Below are 21,999 nucleotides of genomic sequence, written 5' to 3' on the forward strand. Positions count from 1 at the left end.
ACAGTTGGAGATGGATGGTTGACACCATTGGCTAAAGTTAGGGTTTTAATAAATTACATTTGTTTACTATGCTGTCCTTATCTCCTGAGAGCCCTGGTCATCTGGAAGTTTGGCTAGTCCTAATTCTCATGTAACCAACTAGTGCCTGGGTAGTCACCTAGGTCACTATATTGGGTAGTCTAGTCTATTACCTCAGTGGTTTTTAAGTTTCTTTTTCTTTTTCTTTTCTTTAAATGTTTATTTTATTTTGAGAGTGAGCATGAGCGGGGGAGGAGCAGAGAAGGAGACACAGAACCCCAAGCAGGCTCCAGGCTCCAAGCTGTCAGCACAGAGCCTGACGCGGGGCTCGAACTCACAAACTGAGATCATGACCTGAGCTAAAGTCAGACGCTCATCCAACTGAGCCACCCAGGTGCCCCAAGTTTCTTTTTTTTATATGAAATTTATTGTCAAATTGGTTTCCATACAACACCCAGTGCTCATCCCAACATGTGCCCTCTTCAATGTTCATCACCCACTTTCCCCTCCCTCCCACCCCCCCCTTCTCAGTTTTTTTTTAAAGGTCTCTTATGGTTTGCCTCCTTCCCCTCCCCCATGGTCTTCTGTTAAGTTTCTCAAGATCCACATAAGAGTGAAAACATATGGTATCTGTCTTTCTCTGTATGACTTATTTCACTTAGCAAACACTTTCCAGTTCCATCCACGTTGCTACAAAAGGCCATATTTCATGCTTTCCCATTGCCAAGTAGTATTCCACTGTGTATATAAACCACAACTTCTTTATCCATTCATCAGTTGATGGACATTTAGGCTCTTTCCATAATTTGGCTATTGTTGAAAGTGCTGCTATAAACATTGGGGTACAAGTGCCCCTATGCATCAGCACTCCTGTATCCCTTGGATAAATTCCTAGCAGTGCTATTGCTGGGTCATAGGGTAGATCTATTTTTAATTTTTTGAGGAACCTCCACTCTGTTTTCCAGAGTGGCTGCACCAGTTTGCATTCCCACCAACAGGGCAAGAGGGTTCCTGTTTCTCCACATCCTCTCTAACATCTATAGTCTCCTGATTTGTTCATTTTAGCCACTCTGGCGTGAGGTGATATCTCAGTGTGGTTTTGATTTGTATTTCCTCTTTTTTTTTTTTTTTTTTTTTTTTTTTTTTTTTTAATATTAGGATCTTTTCTTCAAACGTGGCATTTGAGGCAGATAAATGCAGCTGTGGAGAAGTGGTCTTCTTCACCCCTCTCCCTGTCCCTTCCACCCCAAACCACATTATTATCTGGGCTTCTGGGAATACAGTTTGAAAACCATTGTTACTGAAGGATCTTAAAGAACAAAGGAGGAATCATAATCATTTTAATTAAGTAGAGAAGGAACTAAGTACAATATTCATTTTGGTTTGAGGGTTTGAATATAGGGAATATAAATCTAGAACAGTAGTAGCAGTTATAGGAAGTATTATGGAGATGACTTAATTACATTTGGAGCAAAATCAGATGTGGTGTGGCTTTTTTGTAGACAGTAATAGGGTTTTGATGTATTTGGTTTGCTGTATAGAAATTTGCATGTGCTTTCCACGCGAAAACAAAAAATAAGCCGACTCTCAGGCTAAGAGAGATTACCAAGTTATTTTCCATTGGTCACTGGCAGATTCTGGTGGGCATGCCTCTTTACTAAGGTAGTTTCCCTAAGTGGCACTGACAGTGTAACTTGCTGAACTCCTTTGATTTTTACCACCTATGCATAGGCAAACAGCCTAGCTCAGAATCAGGCTTAATTTGCCAGATTTTAAACTTTTCAAAGGCAGCTGTCATCCAGCAGGTCTGATAGTACAGATTCTGCTATTTATCTACCCCTATGGCTCCCCTTTTTTACTGCCCTCCTTTGTAAAATAAGCTGCCTCTGCTGGTGGCTCTCTGAGCTGAGGTGGTTGGGCCATGCGGTATGTCATTTCCCTGAAATCCCTGAGCTTGGGGAGATATAGACTGCCTTGGAATGAAGTGGCTAAAAGGGAGGGAATGATAGACTCAGGAAAGATTCTCAGATCTAAAAAGAACCTGAGAAAACATTGCTAGAGTAGGCAAAGGGGAGGGGTGGGAGTTTTTGCCTACTATACATTCCACCTCCCTAACTTGATTTTTGCACCTAGTTTAATTTAATGACCGAAGTAAAAAGTTCCCTCTCTTACGTGAAACTTTTCCAGAATTGCCATTAACAAACATACTACAAACCCCATGAGCTGGTCCTCAGCCAAGAACTCCGGTATGGCGGCTTGTGTATAGTGACCAGTTGTACCTGACTGAGGCATGACAGTGAGAGGAGGAGAGGCCCTGCAGCTTCATGCCATCTGGTTTTCCTCTTTGTCATCAATAGTGATCAGGAATGCAAATGAAGCCCTTTTGCCAAGCAGGGTCTATGCTGGAAGTGGAGCAAGCAAGCTGTTGCCTTGCGGAGCAGCTTCTCCTACAGGTGGTTTTCAACTCTGCTCCAGGAACAAGAGACAAGCCTCAAAGTAGGTTTTTTTTTTTTTATTTATTTTTTTTTTAACGTTTTTTATTTATTTTTGAGACAGAGAGAGACAGAGCGTGAACGGGGGAGGGTCAGAGAGAGGGAGACACAGAATCTGAAACAGGCTCCAGGCTCTGAGCTGTCAGCACAGAGCCCGACGCGGGGCTTGAACTCATGGACCGTGAGATCATGACCTGAGCCGAAGTCGGCCGCTAACCGACTGAGCCACCCAGGCGCCCCTCAGAGTAGGTTTTTACTGTTATTCAGATAGTGCATGGCTGGGGACACTTTTACACTTGGGTTTACTATGCAAATGTTACAGTTAGAATAAGACAGACTATCTGGAATAGGTGGGGGAATAACCTAAGACCATCAAATGTTAGTGTTAAGTTACTTGATCACTTAGTATGATTTTCTCATGTTACACATGAGGACATTGAGACCCAGAGAGATAAAGGCTCTTAGAAACCTTATCTGTTATATTTCATTTTATCTTCCAAACGTGGATACGTTAAAAAGGAAGAAGAATATAGTATAAGAAGAGAAGGGCATGTAATAGCAAAATAGACTGCAGTCGTTTCTTTTTAGTATTCCCTCAGGAATGGGCCAGCTTAGATCAGCCTCTGTGGGGAGTGACTTGGCTGGCTCCCCAACTAGCCTTTGAGCATTCGTGTCCTAGAACCCCAAATACCTTGTTTTCTGCTAATCCCCAGGGTAGCAAAAGAGCAACAACATGTTTACTACCCATTTGGTGATGGCTTGGGTTTTGGGATTCTGACAGCTTGCTGCTGGTATCCAGCACACTGACTGCATGCTAAGTGGTGTCAACTGTTTCTAAGCCGTTATGCTGTCATTGCTTGCACTCCTCTTGGCAATCCTCTGCCAACTGTGTGTGTGTGTGTGTGTGTGAGTGAGATGGGGGCAGTGTTCTAAAAGGTCTGTTGATTGGGAAAACACGTTCAGGAAGCAACTAAATTTAGCTCTTTGTTTAACCCAAATCTTTTCTCTCTGGAAAGCCTTTTTGAGTCCTTTGATGGTGCTGTTTCCAACAGTCACAGATTGTCAGATATTCCTCCACTTGGACTTACCCTGCTAAATAACGATATCCAGGAGTCATACACTTGTGTGTTAAGTTTGGCTATAAATAGTGTGAGATGCGTGTGCGCTCTCTGTGTTCGGTGGTAAGTGGTCCCCAAAGAACACTAGTTAGGAGAGAGATAAGGCTTCGAAGAAGAATCTTTGCTCAACATTCATAATACTCTAAAAGAAATATTTACGACCATTCGGTCAGAATACTGTGCTTATTTTGTGTAAGTGACTCTAAGACCTTGCATTCGTTATTAAAATGTATCAGAAAATGGAAAGATACCATATATGCCTAGAGTCCTGTGAGCGTGGACATTAATTGCACTGGATATTGAGAAGCAGGAGAGGTCCTGAAGGCTGGGCTGATGAGGGATGGCTTCACAAAGGGAGCAGGACAGAAGCCTTGAAGCACTGGGCAGTCTTCACTAGGCAGAGAGCAAGAGGAGATGCGTGGGTGGGCTGGTAGGTGCTGGTGAATAGTGTGAAAGAGCCATGGGAGATTGGCCATTGGCTGGTTTGGCCAGGGCACTGAGTTTGCATGGGGGACTAACAGGAATTAAAAATACTTTGGACCGGAGCACAGAGCCTTGTGTGCATATGCTGTCCTTGTCCTATGCCATAGAGAGCAGCTTAAGGGTTCTGAAAATGACATTATCTCAAATCTCTTTTAGGAAGACTTTTAGTCTAGGAAGACTGGTCTCATGATAGAATTCAGGGTACAGTGGGAGGACAGAGGGACGAGAGCAGCAAGACTGGTTGAGCTCTGGACATAACTCATTACCAGAGGTTTGGGGCTCTGAGTGGAAGGAAAGAGCTGTGAGAGAAATGGTACAGAGGAGTGTGATGGTTGGAAACAGGTAGAAAAGGGTTGAGTGGGCGGGAGTGTTGAAAGGCATCAAGCCCGTGGGGCAGGAAGAATGGCCGTGAGCGTCTAGTGGTAGTTAGACTGTGTAAGTCTGCAGTGGGCCAAGTCTGCATGGTTTTGTGATTTTTCTGCCCGCAGTGCTTTGTGGCTCAGCTCAGAAAAGACAAGCAGTAGAGTTACCTCACTGAGAGAGAGGTCAGGGAGTTAATGCAGGCTTCAGTGAGGAGGCATCTGTAGAGTCAGAGAGCAGAGTTATAGAGCCAAATAGGGGCTACTGAGCCTATTTCCTTCTCTGTAAAGTGGGATAAAATTGTCAATTAAATGAGATCATGTGGAAAAGCAGCTAGTACAATGCCCAGCTTGTGATCGTTAGTCAGTATTTGACTTCAAATAGAATTGCAAAGGCTGCCTCAGTAAGGTTATTTCAAAGCATCTACGTTTATAAAATTTCTACCACGTGCTAGGCACCGTTCTAGACCCTCTGGGTAAGTCATTAGTCATTGTCTGCCTCCTCAGGGGCCTCAGGAGTAACTAAATGTGTAAACAAATAATAGAACTGTGTATAAGGTTTAGAGGCGGCAGAAAGGGGATGGTGGGGACCTGTTTTAGGAGAAGCAACATCATTGTGATCAGTGTCATAGTATTGAAAGTTCATTGGGTATTTATGATGACTATGTCACGGGCACCATTCTGAGTACTTCACGTGCTTGTCACAGTTTTCACAGCACATCTGTGAGATTGCCCTGTTCTCCTCGTTTTGTTATTATCCCCATTTTGTTGGCATTAAGTGGTCCAGTAGACCTTTCAGTCAGGAATGACTTTAAAGTGTCTCGAATTCTTCATTTCCTGAGTTCTAATAAATTCTTCTTGGGTATATTTATTTAAGAACCCTTCCTATTGGGTAGAATTCTTATTTAACTTCTGCCATTTGTTTTCTACTATGTAGCCTCCTTCAGCCCTCTAGTATTTAGAAGCCCAGATGGGAGGCGGTTGCGGGGGGGGGGGGGGGGGGGGCTGTTGGTGCAGGCCCCGAATCTCTGCAGTTGTCCCATTTGCTTTGTCTGAAGGATGTTTCTTTACCACCATACTATCTGCCCACTGAGATTTGAGGAGCAGCAAATGTATGAGGAGGATGACCGGAAACGAGTTACTATTTAGTGTCTTGCAAAACGATCAAGTCAAAGTTTAAGTGGGGCGCTCTGGTCTGAGCTCCCTTTGCGTCCATTACCACTTACCCATGCCCATGTGTCTTGGTAAAAGCAGTTCTGGTTCCTACTTCGAAGGGGAGCTGCTGGTGAAGCCACAGTTGGTTTGTTCCTGCTGCTTTATGGCTTGCCTCTTTACTCTTCCCACCTTGGCTAGTGGAGTCTTTGAGCTTCAGTGGGGATGTATCTTGCTGTCAGGACAAGCTTGACCTTCGGCATTTCAGGCTGGCAGTTGTCTTCCACACCGGCGTTCCATTTCTGCCTCTGAGCTCTGGCTGCCTGCTTCTGCCTCTTGTCACTGAGAGTCCCTTAAGAAGTATTCTAATCCTTTCAAGACCAGGAGTGTTCTTCTCTCTTGAAGAACAGGTAAACAGGAAATCTGCTTTGGGTTTCTATGTGTGTTCAGTAGGAATTCAGGAAGAAATAAATCTCTGAGTTTAGAAGTGGCCACTGAAGAATTTTACCATAAGGGTAGTGAGACTTCCTTCAGCGCTTGTGCTCCTGAGAGCTACAGGGACACATCAGGAGGTAAATTCTAGGAAATGTTCTGGATCAAAACACCTGCACTAATACACCTGTGCTGCGCCAAGTGCCACCATAATTTTGCACTGAACAGAGTTGATGAACCTAGTTTTTTAAAATTGTGTCTCTGCTAGCAGACTTCCTCGACAGTGACTTGGTTGATTTTAAGAACCTCAGATTCTAACAGAGTTGAGGGAGTAGTCAAACCTTTTAGTATGTTGTCCTTCAGAGTTTGGGGGCCTGGGTAATCAGGTAGATACTTGTCTTAGGCCTGAGGGGCTTCGTTGTAGTCACTGGCAATCTCATGAGGTTTTAGAGCAGTATTGTTAAGACAGGTGTCTTGGCTAGACCCTTCCCCCAGTAATGAACATTTGTGCTTCCTACAGTCTTTGCGTGGGAAAAGGTCTCATGACAACTTTTGCAAGAGTTTTAATTTAAGAATTTATTTTAGTTAAATTTTTTAAAATTTATTATTTTTTTATTTTAGAAAGTGCAAGTGGGGGGGGGGGGTGGAGAGAGGGGGGGAGGGAGGGAGGGAGGGAGTGAGTCTTAAGCAGGCTCCACATTCAGCTTGATCCCATGACCCGGGGATTATGATCTGAGTTGAAATCAAGAGTCGGATGCTCAACTGACCAAGCCACTTAATTTAATTTCACCAGGTGCCCCTTAATTTAAAATTTAAAATTTAAACTAAGGCCTGGAGGGTCCGGAAACTTGGTATATATTATGACCTCACAACTGAGCTTTGATATATCAAAAGCTGCCAGTTGGTCATTTTATTGTTTTTTTTTAGAAAATGATTTGGTCTTTGTGAATGTGACCACTTTGCCAATATGTATCGTCTTCCCATTTCAGAGCCACAGGTGTCTAGCCAGAGTGAGGAAGGAGTTTGATTTCAACATATGCACCATCCACCATCCTCCTTAAATTCGACATATCGCAGCTAAGTCAGTCGTCCCTTCCCAGCATCCTTGCCTCTTTCCCATTCCTGTTCCTTTCAGTGCAGTCGCCGTTCTTTAAGTGCCTGGCATAAAATTTGCAGCCACCTTTGCCTCTTCCTTCTCATAAAAATTCATGACTAGAAAGGATCCCAGAGGCCATTTTTCTTCCTTCCTTCCTTCCCTCCCCTCCCCTCCCCTCCCCTCCCCCCCTCTTTCTTTCTTTCTTTCTTTCTTTCTCTTTCTTTCTTTCTTTCTTTCTTTCTTTCTTTCTTTCTTTCTTTCTTTCTTTCTCTCCCTCTTTCTTTCTTTCTCTCCCTCTTTCTTTTTCTCTCTCTCTCTTTCTTTCTCTCTCTCTCTCTCTCTCTCTCTCTCTTGCTTTCTTTCTTGAAGGCAGACTGTAACATGCAGCACCTCATTTGGTCTCAAAAGCTTGACTCCCCTATGTTCTCCTACAAATGGACCTTGAGAGCTTGTTTGGAGGCTCTAGCAGGGGAGCCACCCATATACCCTTGACCCAAGAACGGCCCTCCTCTATTGGGGAAGGTTGTCCTCTTCACCCAGCTCGCAGCTTCAGGAGGGATGCACATGGAAAGGTGAGGAAGAAAGGGGACACCTGCCTAGCCAGCCAGACCAGCCAAATCAACCCTGGAGATCTGTGGGGTGACAGATGTCATTAGCCCACGTGCCCTCACATCCTTTTTTTTTCCTAATAGCAGATGTAGTGATTCCTTCTGTAGCAGCCCTGGCAAGGAACTTTTGTTTATCCTCAGTATTCATTTTGGCTTCAGGCTCTCCTATTCTTACAGAGTCGCCCATTGAAATGGTCATGGCTTTTTAGTTTCTTGTGCTACCCCACAGGTTCCCTGTGTCATCTGATACCAGTTCCACATAGTCTTTCTGTCTTCGTTAACTTCCCCCTGCATAAAACAACTTGGCCTTTAAAGCCTTCTGAACTCTGGGCCCACCTGCTACTCTAAGCCGGCCTTCACGTCAGCACCGGGGCTGCAGGAAGGGAAGTGTTCATCTGCACGTGTCACACAGATTCCAGCCTCTGGACTTTTGTTCATGGTTCCTCCCCACCGCATCTGGAGTACTCTCTCTCCTGTCATTCTGGCTACAATCCTGCCTGTCTTTCAAGGCATAGTTCAGATTGAGAATTGATACCTATCGCCTGCAGCCCCTGATTTGAAATCGATACATTACACTTGTGCTCAAGACCACAGTTCAGTCTGTGTATTCTCTGGTATCTGCACATATTTTTTGTTTTCAGCTAGATCATAAGACTGTGGGAACAGGGTCTTTTTTCATGTTCTTTGTATTTACTCTGTCTTTTGCCACTCCCCACCCCACCACTGGCTTGATGCGTTGTTACTCTGCCCACATTCGTTGGTCCTATTTGAAGGCACTTAATTAACTTTCTCTTTTCTACCCCCCAACTTTTTTACGTTGGAAACAATTTCAAACTTTCAGAAAAGTTGCTAGAATAGTATAATGAACACCAATGCGCTTTTCGAACGCCATGCGCTTTTCCTTTAGATTCACTTAACATTTTGCCACATTTACTTTGTATATAAATGCACGTACACACCTGAACCTTTGAGGTTTAGTTGGAGCACTCCTACTTCCTTCCATTACCCCTGCTTGCTTCCCTGTGCGCTCAGCATGGTGCTGTGTGTACAACAACACGGTGAGATGGCTCTCAGGAAACTTTTAACCCAAATGTGTCCTCATGTTCACTCCATATCCACAACTTTCCAGTTGTCCCAGTAGTGTCCTTCGTAGCTGTGTTTATAGTCAGCAGTGGTGCATTACAATTAGTTGTCATCTCTCGTTTGTTTCCTTTTAACCAGGACGATTCCCACAACTTTTGTTGTCTGTTGTGATATGGACATTTGTGAAGAGTCTAGGCAGGTTGATTTGCAGTATACTCCTTAGTTTTATTTACTGATTGATTGTTTCCTCTTGATGTGATTCGTGTTAACACATTTTTCCCAGGATTTTGGTGGGGCTCTGTTCTATTCAGGGTATCACATCATAAGAATAGACAGTGTCAGTTTGTCTCACCACTGGGGCTGACTTAATCACTTGGTAAGGTATTGTCCACCGGATATCTTCTTCATAAAGCTCCTTCTCCCCTTCATAATTAAGAAGTAATCTTGTCAGGAAGTCCTCTACACCCTTGAGTCCAAGGCTTGTTCCAGTGGAGCTTTAACTTGAAGGAATGAGGTCCATTGTGGACAGGGCGTTGATCTAGTTGTTGTAAATGGAGGAAGGAAGACGTGAGGAGAGAATCCAAAACCTCTTACCCACACTTAACCTTTGGTTACAGCTGGGCTGTTGTCCAGCTGCAGAATGGAAGGCGCTGAGGCTGTTTTATAGGTGTCCTTTCCCATTCATTCATTAATTCAACACCTATTGATGTAGACCCTCCACCAGGCCCCGTGCTAACACTGAAGGTACAAAGAAGAACAGGTTACAGCAGCAAATGAGACATACATGGTCCCTGCCTTCATGGAGTTTACAGTCTGGCAAAGTAGATAGTCCAAAAGAAAAAACAAAACAAAAAACAAAAAAACCCCCAGTTGTTTACAAGTTGTATTCAGCACAGTGAAGGAAATAAACAGCATGCTGAGACTGAGGGCTCTTTAAGCTGAGACCTGAAGAATGAGGAACCAGCCTTGAGTGTGGGTAGAGCATTGGAAGAGAGAAGAGAGGCCCCAGAGAGGGGACAGGCTTCCTGAGGCCAGAAGGGAATTGAGGTGTTTAGGAGCCAAAAGGCAGCCAAGGTGCCTTGGAGCATGGTGGGAGTTGGGATTTAAGGTGAAAGGGGTAAAGTGAACAGGGCCCAGATCATGGGCCCTAATAAAGAGTATTAAGAGTATTTAGGCTTCCTGTAACACATTCTTCTTTCAGGGATACACTGGACACCAAATTTCATTTTGTGGTAGCTTTAATGTAAATCTACAGGGGCTTTCTTGTACACTGTGGGTCTGAGGGTATGAACTTACCGGTGGTTTGTACTCCAAAGAAGAACCAGTGTGTTTAACTATAGAGAACAAACCGATGGTTATTAGAGGGGAGGTGGTATGGGGATGGGTCAAGTAGAATGATGGGGATTAAGGAGTGCACTTGTTGTGAGGAGCACTGGGTGATTAAAACAAAAACTTCAAAACAAAACCCAACCAGTGTGATATTGCCCCACAGTTGAGTGACCACCACAAAGTGGAATCCGCATTCATAGCCCCGGAGAAATCACCATGCCCATTAATGAGCTGTGCTCCTCGTTGATAAGACCTGGGATGCACACAGCCTTTCTAACCAAAGGGCCATGTCTGTGTGAGGATTGAGTTTAGATCTGAGATGACACTTTGTGGTGGGAGCCTTGTTACATAACCGAAAGGCTGGGAGGTTTGAGGGACAGGGAGGGATGTACATGCAGAGGCCGCTGGAGAAGGTTTGGACATGGTGCTTGAGGGTGTGAGAATGTGTATATATGTCCATAAGGGAGGCAGAGGCCTGAAATAGTATGTAGTGGAAGGAGCCGTGTGGAAGTGACAAAGGCCTGAAGAAGGGGAGGCCACAGCAGGCACCGGGCTGCTGGCCAACGAGGCTGTATTGCTCTCGCAGCTTTATGCTGCAGAGTGAGCTCCTAGCCTGTATGGGGTGTGCCTGAGTCGTTTTCCTTGATACCTTAAGGTTAATTAGATCCTAAGATGTGCTCTTCTTGTCACGAACTGGCTATAATCCTGTCCCCCTTTCTGGTTTCGCCGACAGCTGTAAAATACATACTAAGAGAAACCCTACCAACTGATCTTACTGCTTTGGTTCCTGAACAATAAGGATCCACCTTCCAACCCAAACATAATTAGGCTTGGCTCGTGTTCAGATTTGGCAGTGTTATTGTTTGCAATTTACACGCTATGTTCTTGGTTCCCTTCCTTTGGAGTTTATTTTATTCCCTCTGCCTGTTTCTGATAAGCCAGTCTGACTGGTTGGACTTTGTGTGTGAATGTGGAAAAGGAACATTTTGTGGTGCTTGCACATTCCTTTCAGAGAAACTGAGTAGGGTATGGTGGAATCCTAGACCCTGTAACTGGCAGACTGAGCAGGAAGGAATCCCGGCCTTGTCTTTCCCTAGGCTACAAAGTGTGCCGGTTCGTCAGCGGTGACCCCCTCACCCCACTTCCCCGGCCCAGATCCGTGAGAGGCTGGTCATTGATGTGCAGCTCTCTGCTGAAGCATTTAACCAGCCAGGGTTTGGGGTAAGCTCTCCTCTCCCTGTACTGTGAGTTCTGTACCCTTCAGTGCCGAGGAGACAGGTAGCAGAAAGTGCTCAGTCTGCCTCCAGAGAGCCCTCAGAATGGGAGAGGGGGTGCACCTGCACGCAGCACACGACGTAGACCCAGAGAGAAAGCTTGATTTGTAGGGTGGCAGGCTCAGACTCACTGCCTTGATCCGTTTCAGATCCAACAGAAAGCACATAACTGGGTGAAGAAGTGCACAGGCTCGAGGGAAAGCTCTCTCTTGCGTGACTTTGCAGGTAAAGAGGGGTTTGTAGTAGGCGAGTGCATGGCTTGTCTGACAGGTTAGGGTTGTTAGTGACTTATGACTCTGAGAGTTCACTGGACCTTTTCACACCGCTATCAATGGTTCCTAATTAGTTCTGATAATATGTGCGTGTCTGGAGCAGGCCGTAAAAATGACTGTTTTAATCAGCTGTTGACATGCAAGGTCAGGCTGCAGCCTCCCTAGAACTGACATTTCAGAGAGTGGGAGAGGAGACAGCCTGTGTTCCTAATGGCGCTGTTTGTGCCAAGGCGGGAGTAGGACTCAGGCAGGTGGAGGGGTTCGGTTAACCCGCAGGATAGTGTCAATGTGGATGTGTAGACTTCTTGTATTATCATCATTACATAAATTACTATTATTTCACCTTCCCTTGAGAGGATGTAGACCTTGGTGCTTTGGGTTCAGTCTTTGTGCTTGGGTTCCTGTTGTTCAAATGTACCAGTCTCGTTCTGTGTGGTTTTAAGAATCTTTGTAGGCAGGACTGGATCTCTGGTAGAACTTCAAGAAATTATTCCTGAAATGATCAGTGAGGAAGACAAGTTTTTCTGTAGAGGGTTCTGGAATCAGTAGGATAATGATGAACTTCTTGACAACTCCTACCATAGAGTTAGGCCAGACCAGAAATAGCACCAGGATTGCATCATGTGTATGTTTGAGTACTTGATGAGAACCCACCTCTGTTGATGAATGTTGCTGAGACAAGTTGAAGAGGTGGGGGGCCAAAGAAGTGAAAGGTTTTATTTCCCTGCTTTGAGGAGTTTACAGTCCGGTATAGATGAAGACACAGGATCTAAAAAGGCACCTGATCCAGCCAGACAAAACTAGTTACCTGCAATCCCATGATGCCTTGCCAGTTGGAGTCTGTGTGTATCAGTCTGTTGGTCCGTAGGGCCAAGATGGGACTCTTTGGCAAAAGTCTGCTCCCTTGGGGCCAGTCCAGTGGCTTCTAGTATTTGTAAGGTGGCATCGGTTGTCAAGATGAGCTGCCCATTACAGATCACAGTTTTTTACTTCGGCATTTCTTTCCTGTCCTGGTTTTCCTGGGCCCTGAAACAGCTCCTGGTGTGTTGGAACTGATGCAGGTAAGACTCTTTCAAGTGTACCAGCTACCGCAGACCTCGGCCTCACGAAACCAGATACTTTCCATGGTGTACTTTCAGTGACTGTGATTCTCCCTAACATTTATTGAGTTTTTTTCTTTATGGCAAATAAAATGTTGAAGATTCTTGTCAGTAGCTTGCTTTTTTCTATGTACTCTTTCCCTGAGGTAGAAGTGTTAGGTTACACTCAACCCCAGATGGGGAGAAAATGACAAATTATTTGAGGAAACAAGTTGCTCGTTGAATTTCTTAAGCAAAGAGGAAGGACAGAGTAGAAGAGAGGAGGAGGAGGAGGAGGAGGAGGAGGGAGCAGATGGGAGCAAGTCATCCGGCCTAGACAGTGAGCAGCAGGGAGCAGAGTGTCAGGAGGCTTAGCGTCTGTTCCACTTCTGGGGAAGAAGGAGGGAGGGGCCTGCTTGTGAGGACTAGCCCCACTGCCAGGGATGGCGTTCCCCCCACTTTGGGAAAAGCGTGTTCCCTTCTGACGTGGCCGATAGGTTGCTGTTACAGGCTGTGCCGCCTTTTCTGGGTAGTAACAAAACTGATCTTGGTAGACTTGGCTTTTATGGCTAAAGCTAAATTGCTAAGAGCGCTGAAGCTCGCCTCTGCTCTTTGGTAACATGAACAAGTTGTTACTCCCTTCCCGTCCACTACTTGAGCCCTGGAGGGCTGCATAGCACACCCCGGTCCCCATCAGGCAGATGGGCCAGGGGAGGGTCGGTCTTAGAGTCTGGGCTTTCACAGAATCCTGGATTGAGTACACCCACTTGTGGATCTGGTTTCCTATCATCACTTACCCTTTCTCTCCTCACCTCCTTTTGAACTGCAGACTCGGGCCTGGTTGTCCCAAGTGTTTCCTATGAGCTGCATAAAAAGCTGTTGTCTGTGGCCGAGAAGCACGGGCTGACTCTGGAGCGGAGACTGGAGATGACAGGGGTGTGTGCCAGTCAGATGGCATTGACCCTACTCGGAGGACCCAACAGGTAAATAAATGCCTCCAGACCGGCAGGAGACAGAATGTGGGCAGGTGCTGCTCGCCGAGGAGTTTGTCAGTGTGAGTCCCTCTGTGAAGTCACTTTCCTGGGTGCTGCGAGGGGTTTTTTGCCCCTCTTAACCCTTTGACCCTTTCTCTCCCTGATAATAGCTGGTTCATGACACTCCTGCTGGCCACCAGAGGCCTGCCTTCTGTGAGCCTTTAGAGACGCAGCCTTTGGCACTTGTCATTCACTTCAGACAGACTGGGACACAAATCAACCCCAAGTTCCATATCTGAGAACTTCTGGAGCCACCCTGACAACTGGGTGTGAGAGCTGGAGTTCGGTGCCTTCCTACCTGCCCTTGGGCCCAGATATCAAGAGCAGTGCTTAATTTTATTTGTGGTCATTTACTGAGATCATGCGTCAATCCTTGTGCTAGGACTAGGGACACAAAGAAGAATGAAATACTGCTCCTGCCCTCCGGAAGGCTGGTGAGGTCTCCAGAAAGTACGATGCTATGGTAGAAGAAACAAGAACGTACAGGAAGCCACAGTCCTACTCCAGGCTGGGCAAGTCAGTTGTCCTACCTGGAGCAGCAGCATCTAAGCTGCGTCCTGCGGAGAAGGGGGAATTCACCGGGGCAAGCAGGAAGGGAGGGCAGGAGCAGGTGTCGGGAGGGAGGGAAGGCGCCGAGGGCAGAGGGAATTGAGGGCATGGGAGTGGCCGGGATCTGGAAAGTCACTCTTGTGTGGCCGGAAAGTAGGGCTTTGGACCAGCTGAGCAGTCGGGAGCTGCCGAAGAAACAGCAGTGTGGGGGCAGGGTGCGGATGTCCTCACCAGGTCACATTCCTCTCCAGCTGGCTTCTTGGGGCCGGTTGTCCTTGTGCCTGTCTTCTCCCTGCGTTGGAACTCTCAGGAGGCCACCTCCAGCTCCTTTGCAGCAGTTGCTGGTTTTCCTTTGAGAAAGATCACCACAGCCAGTAATCTTTGTCATGTGTGTGGGGTCCCATATGGTTTATCACTGTGCTTGCACAGCAGTGTTGAATTTGATCTTCATAACTTCACTTCGAAGGTAAATCTAGCCTGGTGTTTGAGGCTGAGCAGGCTGAGGCTCACAGAGCTGTAAGACTTGCCACGTTGACACTGCTGGTACTTGGTGGAGCCGGGTCTCCCGCCCAGCTAGGCCCGGACTCTGCCCCCTGCCGTGGGGTAGGCGGTGCCATGGTCTGCTTTGAGTCCTGACAGGGTGCCTCTGTGAGAGGAAGAGTCCGTTTCAGGAACAGACACGGGTGAGTCAGACGCCACAGCGCAGCAGTATCTGTCCGAAGGGAGAAGTACTTGTCGTATTTCCTTAAGATGCAAACATAATGGGGGAAATGAAATGGTTTGGTGTATAGGTAGAGTGCATTGTTAAATTCCCTAGAATTTATTTGGAGGACAGAGGTTTCCTTTTTGACTTGAACAGCATCTGTCCTCTTCCTCCCTTTGGGAGAGTAGGTGACGGTCACTGCTAAGCAGGGACCTGAGCCTGTTTTTTGCTGTCCGTCTCTAGTTGCCTTCTGCCCTGGAGGCAGAGCGTACTGTCTGTGGGTTGGGAACAGCTCCAGAGTGAATCCTCCAAACCTCCTTACTTGTGGCTCAGCTTTGAATGGCAGGAGCTGGAAATGACTTGGTCAGGAAGTGGGTATCCAAGGGAGCTGCCAGCCTAGGAGACCAGGAAGCCCCGAGCCTGCTGCCTCCTCTGTGACCAGTGCTATAATGTGTCAGGCCCTGTTTAAATGCTGTCTATACCTCCATTGATCCACACAGCGTTCTAGGGAAGAGGTACCATCCGTACCTACGGTGTTGCCCTTATTAGCTTACTGGCAGCTTGGTAAAGAGAACTTGGTTTGGCAACTGATTGAGGATGATTTAGAACTGCCATTTTCAGTACTTGCTGTGAGCTTCTTAGGAGTTGAGCCAGAGTAATCCTGGAAGACGTGAGCCTTGAGCTGGATCTCAAAGAAAACGTGGGTCAGAATTTGACAAGGAGAAACAGGAAGGAGCCTTACAGGTACAGGACAGAGTGGGGCCAGCCTTGCTTCAGTGGAACAGCATGTTGGGGAAGAAGAGTGAAAGCTGTAGAGGTAGAGAAGCGTCTTTGCTAAGCAGGATTTGGACCTCACAGGACACAGAACAGTTCAGTGGTTTGATTGGAAAGCAGTGTTCTGGCAACCGTGTTATATGGAACGAGATCTGGGTGAACTGCCTAGTGAGAGGACCCAGCAGATGAAATGACACTGATGTGTGGGACAGGGCCAGTGCCACCCTGTAGACCTGGGATGCTGTGGATTTTGGCCCCCTCGGGACCTGGGACTGTAAAAAACTCTGAGAGCAACGGGTGCTCTCGTCTGGTTTAGGGTGCAAGGGATTGGCAGGTCTGCAGCTGATAGCGCTTATTTACCTTCTGTTCCAGGTTGAATCCCAAAAATGTTCACCAGAGGCCTACAGTGGCCCTGCTGTGTGGCCCCCATGTGAAAGGGGCTCAGGGGATCAGTTGTGGAAGGCATCTAGCCAACCATGATGTCCAGGTCATCCTCTTCCTGCCCAACTTTGTGAAGATGCTGGAGTCCATCACCAACGAGCTGTCTCTCTTCAGCAAGACCCAAGGCCAACAAGTATCTAACCTCAAAGGTGAGCATTTGCTAGGGCTGGGCTAATATGGCAAGCCCCCCCGCCCCCTCTTGGAGCTTGGTGGTCTGGTGCTGCCGCCCAGTGGTGGCATGTGGAAAAGCACCACAGGTGTAAAGTCTGTTCTGCCTGTAAGTTTTCGTGCATAAAGGAAGTACTTAGGGTATTGACCTGCCTACTTCCCATCCCTTCACTGTCCTCCCTCCCACTTCTCATATGGAGAGCTGGGGACCCATTTGTTCATTTTACAGAACAGGCACTACTCCTGACACTGAGGATGTAGCAGATTTTTGTTTTGTTTTGTTTTAAATCCATGCTTCATGGACTTAGGTTCTGGTTAGGACAGACAAAGAGACAAATAAGTAACGTTTCCATTAGGTCAGGTGGTGGTAAGTGTTACGGAGACAAAGCAGGGAAGGGAGCTAGAGAGTGTTGGGAGTGTTCGAGAGCTGGATAGAGAGTAGCATAGACCTTTTAGGGTCTGGTTGTAAAGAAAGGACCTGTGGATCACTATAAGGGTTTGAATGTTAACCCTGGGTGAGATGGAGAATCACTGGAGGAATAAGTAGAAGGAAGATAGAATCCATCTCAGGTCCCAAATGATCATTCTGGCTGCTGTTTGGAAGTAGACTAGAGGTTTACAAAGAGAGGTGTTAAGAGGCTCCTATGATACACTGGAACACAGACTGGTGATTCTGGTAGAGGAGGTGAAGGGTGGTTGGTTTCTAAATCAGTTTTTAAGCTAGAGGCTGCAGATTGGATATATGCGATGTGACAGGGAAGGGTTAAGAACGACTCCAAGGTGTTTGGCTTCAGTCACCTGAAGGATGGAGGTGCCATCCTGAGATGGGAAGATTTGTGGGAAGAGGTTTGGGCAGGAAGAGCAGAAGCTCAGGTAGAGGTGCTCAGTGGATATGCAGGTGGACATGTTGACTGATACAGATGGGTCCGCAGGTGGGTGAAGGGGTCCGGCCTGGAGGGCCAAGTGTATAGGTGGGAATGAGCCCTGATGAGCTTGGATAAGCTATCTCCTAGGAAGAGAGAACAGGTAGGGAGTTCTTTGTTCAGAAGTCAGGGAGGGGGCGCCTGGGTGGCTCAGTCAGGTTAAGCGTCCTGACTTTGGCTCAAGTCGTGACCTCATGGTTTGCAAATTCAAGCCCTGCATCAGGCTCACTGCTGTCAGCACGGAACCTGCTTCAGATCATCTGTTCCCCTGTCTGTGTCCCTCCCCCTGCTTTCCCTCTCTCTCTCTCTTTCTCTCTTTATCTCTTTCTCTCTCTCTCAAAAATAAATATTAAAAAAAAAAAAAAGTCAGGGAGTTGAGAGACCAGCTTAGGAGAGTGGTCAGTGAAGGAGAAGGGAAACCAGGAGAGCTAGGCACTTAGAAGGTAAGTGAAAAGCAGGGGTGTGGTGCCGTCAGCTCTGCCAGCAAGCAGCTCTAGGTTAGGCTCAAACGAAGACTGGGAATCGACCACTGGATCTAGCAGTGTGGAAGCTCCTGATGATCTTGACCAGAGCAGTTTCAAGTGGCGAGGGGGGGGGGGGGGGCAAAGTGATTGGAGAGGGTTTCAGTGTGAGCTGGGGAGGAGTGGAGAGAAGAAATAGGAAGAAAGAGCTTTGCCAGGGGTCAGATGGCAAGTTGGGGCCAGACCCTGGGCCAGAACCTCAGTGTCCTATCAGGCCAGGCTCCTGTGTGCACATAGAACGTAAGACAGCACTCTTACTGTTGAGAGCCTAATGGCCCACAGGGACATCCCCCGACCCCTCATCATGGTGGCTTATTCTAAGTAAGGAAGCCATGAGTCCATAATTGAGAAATATCATTTCTTTAGGCCAAGAGCCAGGAAGGGGGCCTGCTGTGGGTTCCCCCTCTTGAGATCTGTAACATGATGCCCTTTTCCAGGTAGTTCTTCCTCTGGCTACCCAAAAAGCCTTCCTTTTTCAACTCTAGAAGCTAAGTCTGAGGATGGTCTGAGTTTGGTCTGATTTCTTCTATTCTCAGTTTATCCTCTTAGGTTCGTCAAGACTTAACATACTTGTTGAGACCTCTGTTTTTATGCTGTCCCAGAGGCTTGGTTTGAGCAGGGAAGCTTTTTTAAATGCCTGGAGAAGTGATAGGTTTCCCTCTCCATTCTTAAGATTGGGCTGGAAGGACGGCCCATTTCCATGAGATGGGAGGGCGGGATGAGCAAGGCCCAGCTGGTTCCTGAGGTGTGAGTAGGCTAGCCCAAGGCAGAATAAGTAAGCGTGTTCTCTTCTGGCCTGCTTGCAGTTCTGGGGCCAGTCAGCCCGTTTCTGCTGGGCTCTGGGCAGGGCTCCCCCTTCTCAGAGCTTAGTCGGATGTGCATTCCTGTGCCCAGAGGTGGCCTGCACAGCCATCAGGACAGTGCTTCGGCCTGGGGGTCTGTGAGAGGTCAGTGGTCCGTCGGGCTGATGTGCCCTTGGTCTCTGGTGCCCAGCCCAGCCAGGCCTTGGAATTTCTGGAGCCTGACCCAGTCTTGAGAAAGCCAGCCTGTGGCGAGGCTCGGAGTGGTGTCAGAACAAGGTACCCTTGGGGCCACATGGGCTCTAGTCCCTACCTGGGCTGCTCTCTACTTAAAGCGATTCCCAGATGGTGCTCTTTCCACCTGCAGATCTGCCCACCAGCCCCGTGGACCTAGTGATCAACTGCCTGGACTGCCCCGAGAATGCCTTCCTGCGGGACCAGCCCTGGTACAAGGCAGCTGTCGCCTGGGCCAATCGGAACCGGGCACCGGTGCTCAGCATAGACCCTCCTGTGCATGAAGGCGAACAGGGCATCGATGCCAAGTGGTCACTGGCTCTGGGCCTGCCTCTACCACTGGGGGAGCGTGCGGGCCGCGTCTACTTGTGTGACATCGGCCTCCCCCAGCAGGTGTTCCAGGAGGTGGGCATCAGCTACCACTCACCCTTTGGCTGCAAGTTTGTCATTCCACTGCACTCTGCCTAGAGGAGCTCTGGGCGCTGCAGTCCCCTGCTGCTCCGGACACACTGAACTTGACAACGAACGCCTTAAGGATGTGAAGCTTCATGGACCTTGTTAAATTTTTTCGCTTTTGGATTTGTTACTTCTGTGAGAGAACAGATCATATTTAAAAATGACCTGTCACCTGCCCTTAGCCGGGGAAGGCTTTCCCACTGGGTGTGCGGGGTGAGTGGCAGGCTGAGTGGCTCTAGGCATCTCTACACTTGGCCCCCTTCGCGGCTGGGTGGGGCTTTGTTTACAGACTTAGGCAGCTCACAGACCCGTGTTTCAGGTTTACAGTCACTGGGGCCTGGGCAAGCACCTCGTGGGGTGGGGTGGGTCCTGTTTGGGGGCCCGTCCTTGCCGGAGCTTGCGGCTTCATCTCCCCTGCTTCCCTAGCCGGGCAGCCCCACCTTCTGATCATGTCGAACTGGCTGTGCTGCAGTTGCCCGCTAGAGGGCAGACTTGCACTCTGCATTCATTTTGAGGGCTTTGAGGAGGCCTTCCTTCCCAGAGCCCCACCACAAGTTGATTTGGGGGCTTTTGACCCTTTCTCCTGAGCTGATGCAAGTTTTATGCTGGGATTTCTTTCAGGGGTCCTTCCTTTCCACTCCCATCACTCCGAGAGGCAGGGAAGGGGGTGACATCAGGATGGTTTTACTGTATTGGGATTTTATACTGTTTTTCTGTTTTCAGCATAGGTAGTATAAGGTTATGTTACTGTAGAACCACAGTGCCCATCTTGCCAGCCGTGCCCCCCAGCCCCATACTCTCTTTAGCGGGGGGCAGAGCCTTTGCCGAGTCTGGGGCCAGAGCCCTCAGGGTGCAGCTTTAATGTTCAGTATTGGGGAGGTCCCTGGGGGAGCCTGGTGCTGAGCCAGAAGAGGCTCCCTGGTGCTTCTGTATTAGGCTACCACTATCCCACCCCCACCTCCTTGCCTGCATATGTACCCCAACTTCCTTCTGCCCGCCCCGCCCCCCCCCCCCCCCATCTTTCCCCTGAAAGGGTCCTCTGCAGCTGTCATCCCAGAGCAGGGTGCATGCCCCTCCCCTGTCTGGGCTCCACCCCAGTTCTTAGTGTCTGGGCTTTGAACCCTTTATGGTTGTCCACTCTAGTTCTGAGTAGGCTTGGGGCCAGCCCCCTATCTCAAAGATGCCAAAATGAGTCTAGTTCTAGATGAGCTAGCTGGTGGGGCTCAGCCATAGGAACATACTGCTGCTCAGGTCCTAAGGCAGTAAAGCCCTTGGACCTTCACAGGCTTAGGCCTTGGAGGCTGGTTTCAGAACAGGAGCTGTGCCCTGGAGTCCCTGGCAAGGGCCCTTGCAAAAAGCTCGTGCTTTTAAAAGCCTCTTTCAGGAATTCAGGCTTCCTTCTGTTCTCTGCCCACCCACTCTGGTTAAGGCGGCGAGTGGGAGGGCTCGCCAAGGATCGTGGACACAGGGTAGGCCCTGGTACCTTGGGTTTCAGGCTACTTATCACTTTTCTTATAGGAGCATAGCCAGGAGCAGATGAGGCAGGGCAGAGGGCTGGTCCCTCCTTTCCTCCCATCCTCCCTCAAACAAATTGTCTCCAGTAGTGGGAGGAAGCCAGACTATGAGCCTTGTCGTGTGTATCCTCCCTGAGCTTCTGCTCACTCTCAGGGCCAAGAAGCTCCCAAGATGGGGCCGTCTCTTTAGAGGCAGGGCCATAATCTGAGGAGCAGTGCTGGATTACAGGCATTGTATGTTGTAAGCAACCATTAAGCAGATTTTGGGTGCCTGCCTGTTAATGCAGTTAGGCCCCCCCTTGGGTACAGTGGAAGGAAGAGCTCGAGGAACCCCAGCCCAACGGACTCTGCTTGCTCCGGTAAGTTGCAGTGGCCCTGGGGTGAGGACCGTGTTAAGGGACCACTGGGAGCTTATGTCCAAGCCTCTCCGTCTTCTCCCTGCAGGTGGCTCTGGAGCCTCTTCCTGCCTTCAGCCCGGGCCTTCTCCAGTGGTATTAAAGATAAGCATGATTCCTCTATCTTCGGCTCTTTTCGGAGGCCTCCTGCCCCCCCCAGTGCCCAGTCCCCAAGGGGCCCCAGTCAGGTGGTCGACTATCACTCCTGCAGTTCTTGGGGAACTAAAAACCAGCACTTAAAATAAAGCTGAATGACGGAGTCCTGCGCTCTGTGGTAAATTGCTGTGTAGGCTGCAGTGAGGTGCCGCCACTCGGGCCGTAGGAGCCCAGCATGATCATTTCATGTCTGACAGCCTCCAGGAAACCAGCTGTCAGGCACATGGGGCCTCAAGTGCCAGCCGGTGACAGGGCTGGAAGAATACTAACACTAGGTGCCCCTGCCCAGGTGCAGCGGGCCACTTCCCCTAGGTTGCACGGGCTGAGGGGAGCAGGTGCCCTCCAGCAGGTTCCCCCTGCTTCTGAGGCTCTTCTCCTGGGCCCAGAGGGACCCCTGGCTTCTGTCTTTCCACTGGCTAGCCCTTCCGTGCCCAGTTCACACTTAGCTCTCCACAAGCTGAACTGCTAAGAAAGACTTTATTAATCAGGTAGGGGGAGGAGAAGGCAAGGAGCCTGGAGACGGACACACCGGTACC

At 48.4% G+C, this 21,999-nt stretch overlaps 1 protein-coding gene across 4 annotated transcripts in view; it reads left to right on the forward strand.

Annotated features, from left to right (window-relative positions):
- The window catches only part of EDC3 (enhancer of mRNA decapping 3), a 60,613-nt gene extending 38,681 nt beyond the window's left edge, over nt 1–21,932 (forward strand). For 3 of the 4 annotated variants that reach the window (XM_042988395.1, XM_007084592.3, XM_042988396.1), the window contains exons 5-7: nt 13,625–13,778; nt 16,228–16,445; nt 19,076–21,932. In XM_042988395.1, coding sequence (XP_042844329.1) covers nt 13,625–13,778; nt 16,228–16,445; nt 19,076–19,410 — 707 coding nt within the window. In that variant the 3' untranslated portion in view covers nt 19,411–21,932. The remainder of the gene's footprint in view (nt 1–13,624; nt 13,779–16,227; nt 16,446–19,075) is intronic. The other variant, XR_006218501.1, reaches the window with a different exon arrangement.
- Nucleotides 21,933–21,999: the final 67 nt, after the last annotated feature.

Source organism: Panthera tigris, chromosome B3, assembly GCF_018350195.1.
Source record: "Panthera tigris isolate Pti1 chromosome B3, P.tigris_Pti1_mat1.1, whole genome shotgun sequence".
Taxonomy (NCBI): domain Eukaryota; kingdom Metazoa; phylum Chordata; class Mammalia; order Carnivora; family Felidae; genus Panthera; species Panthera tigris.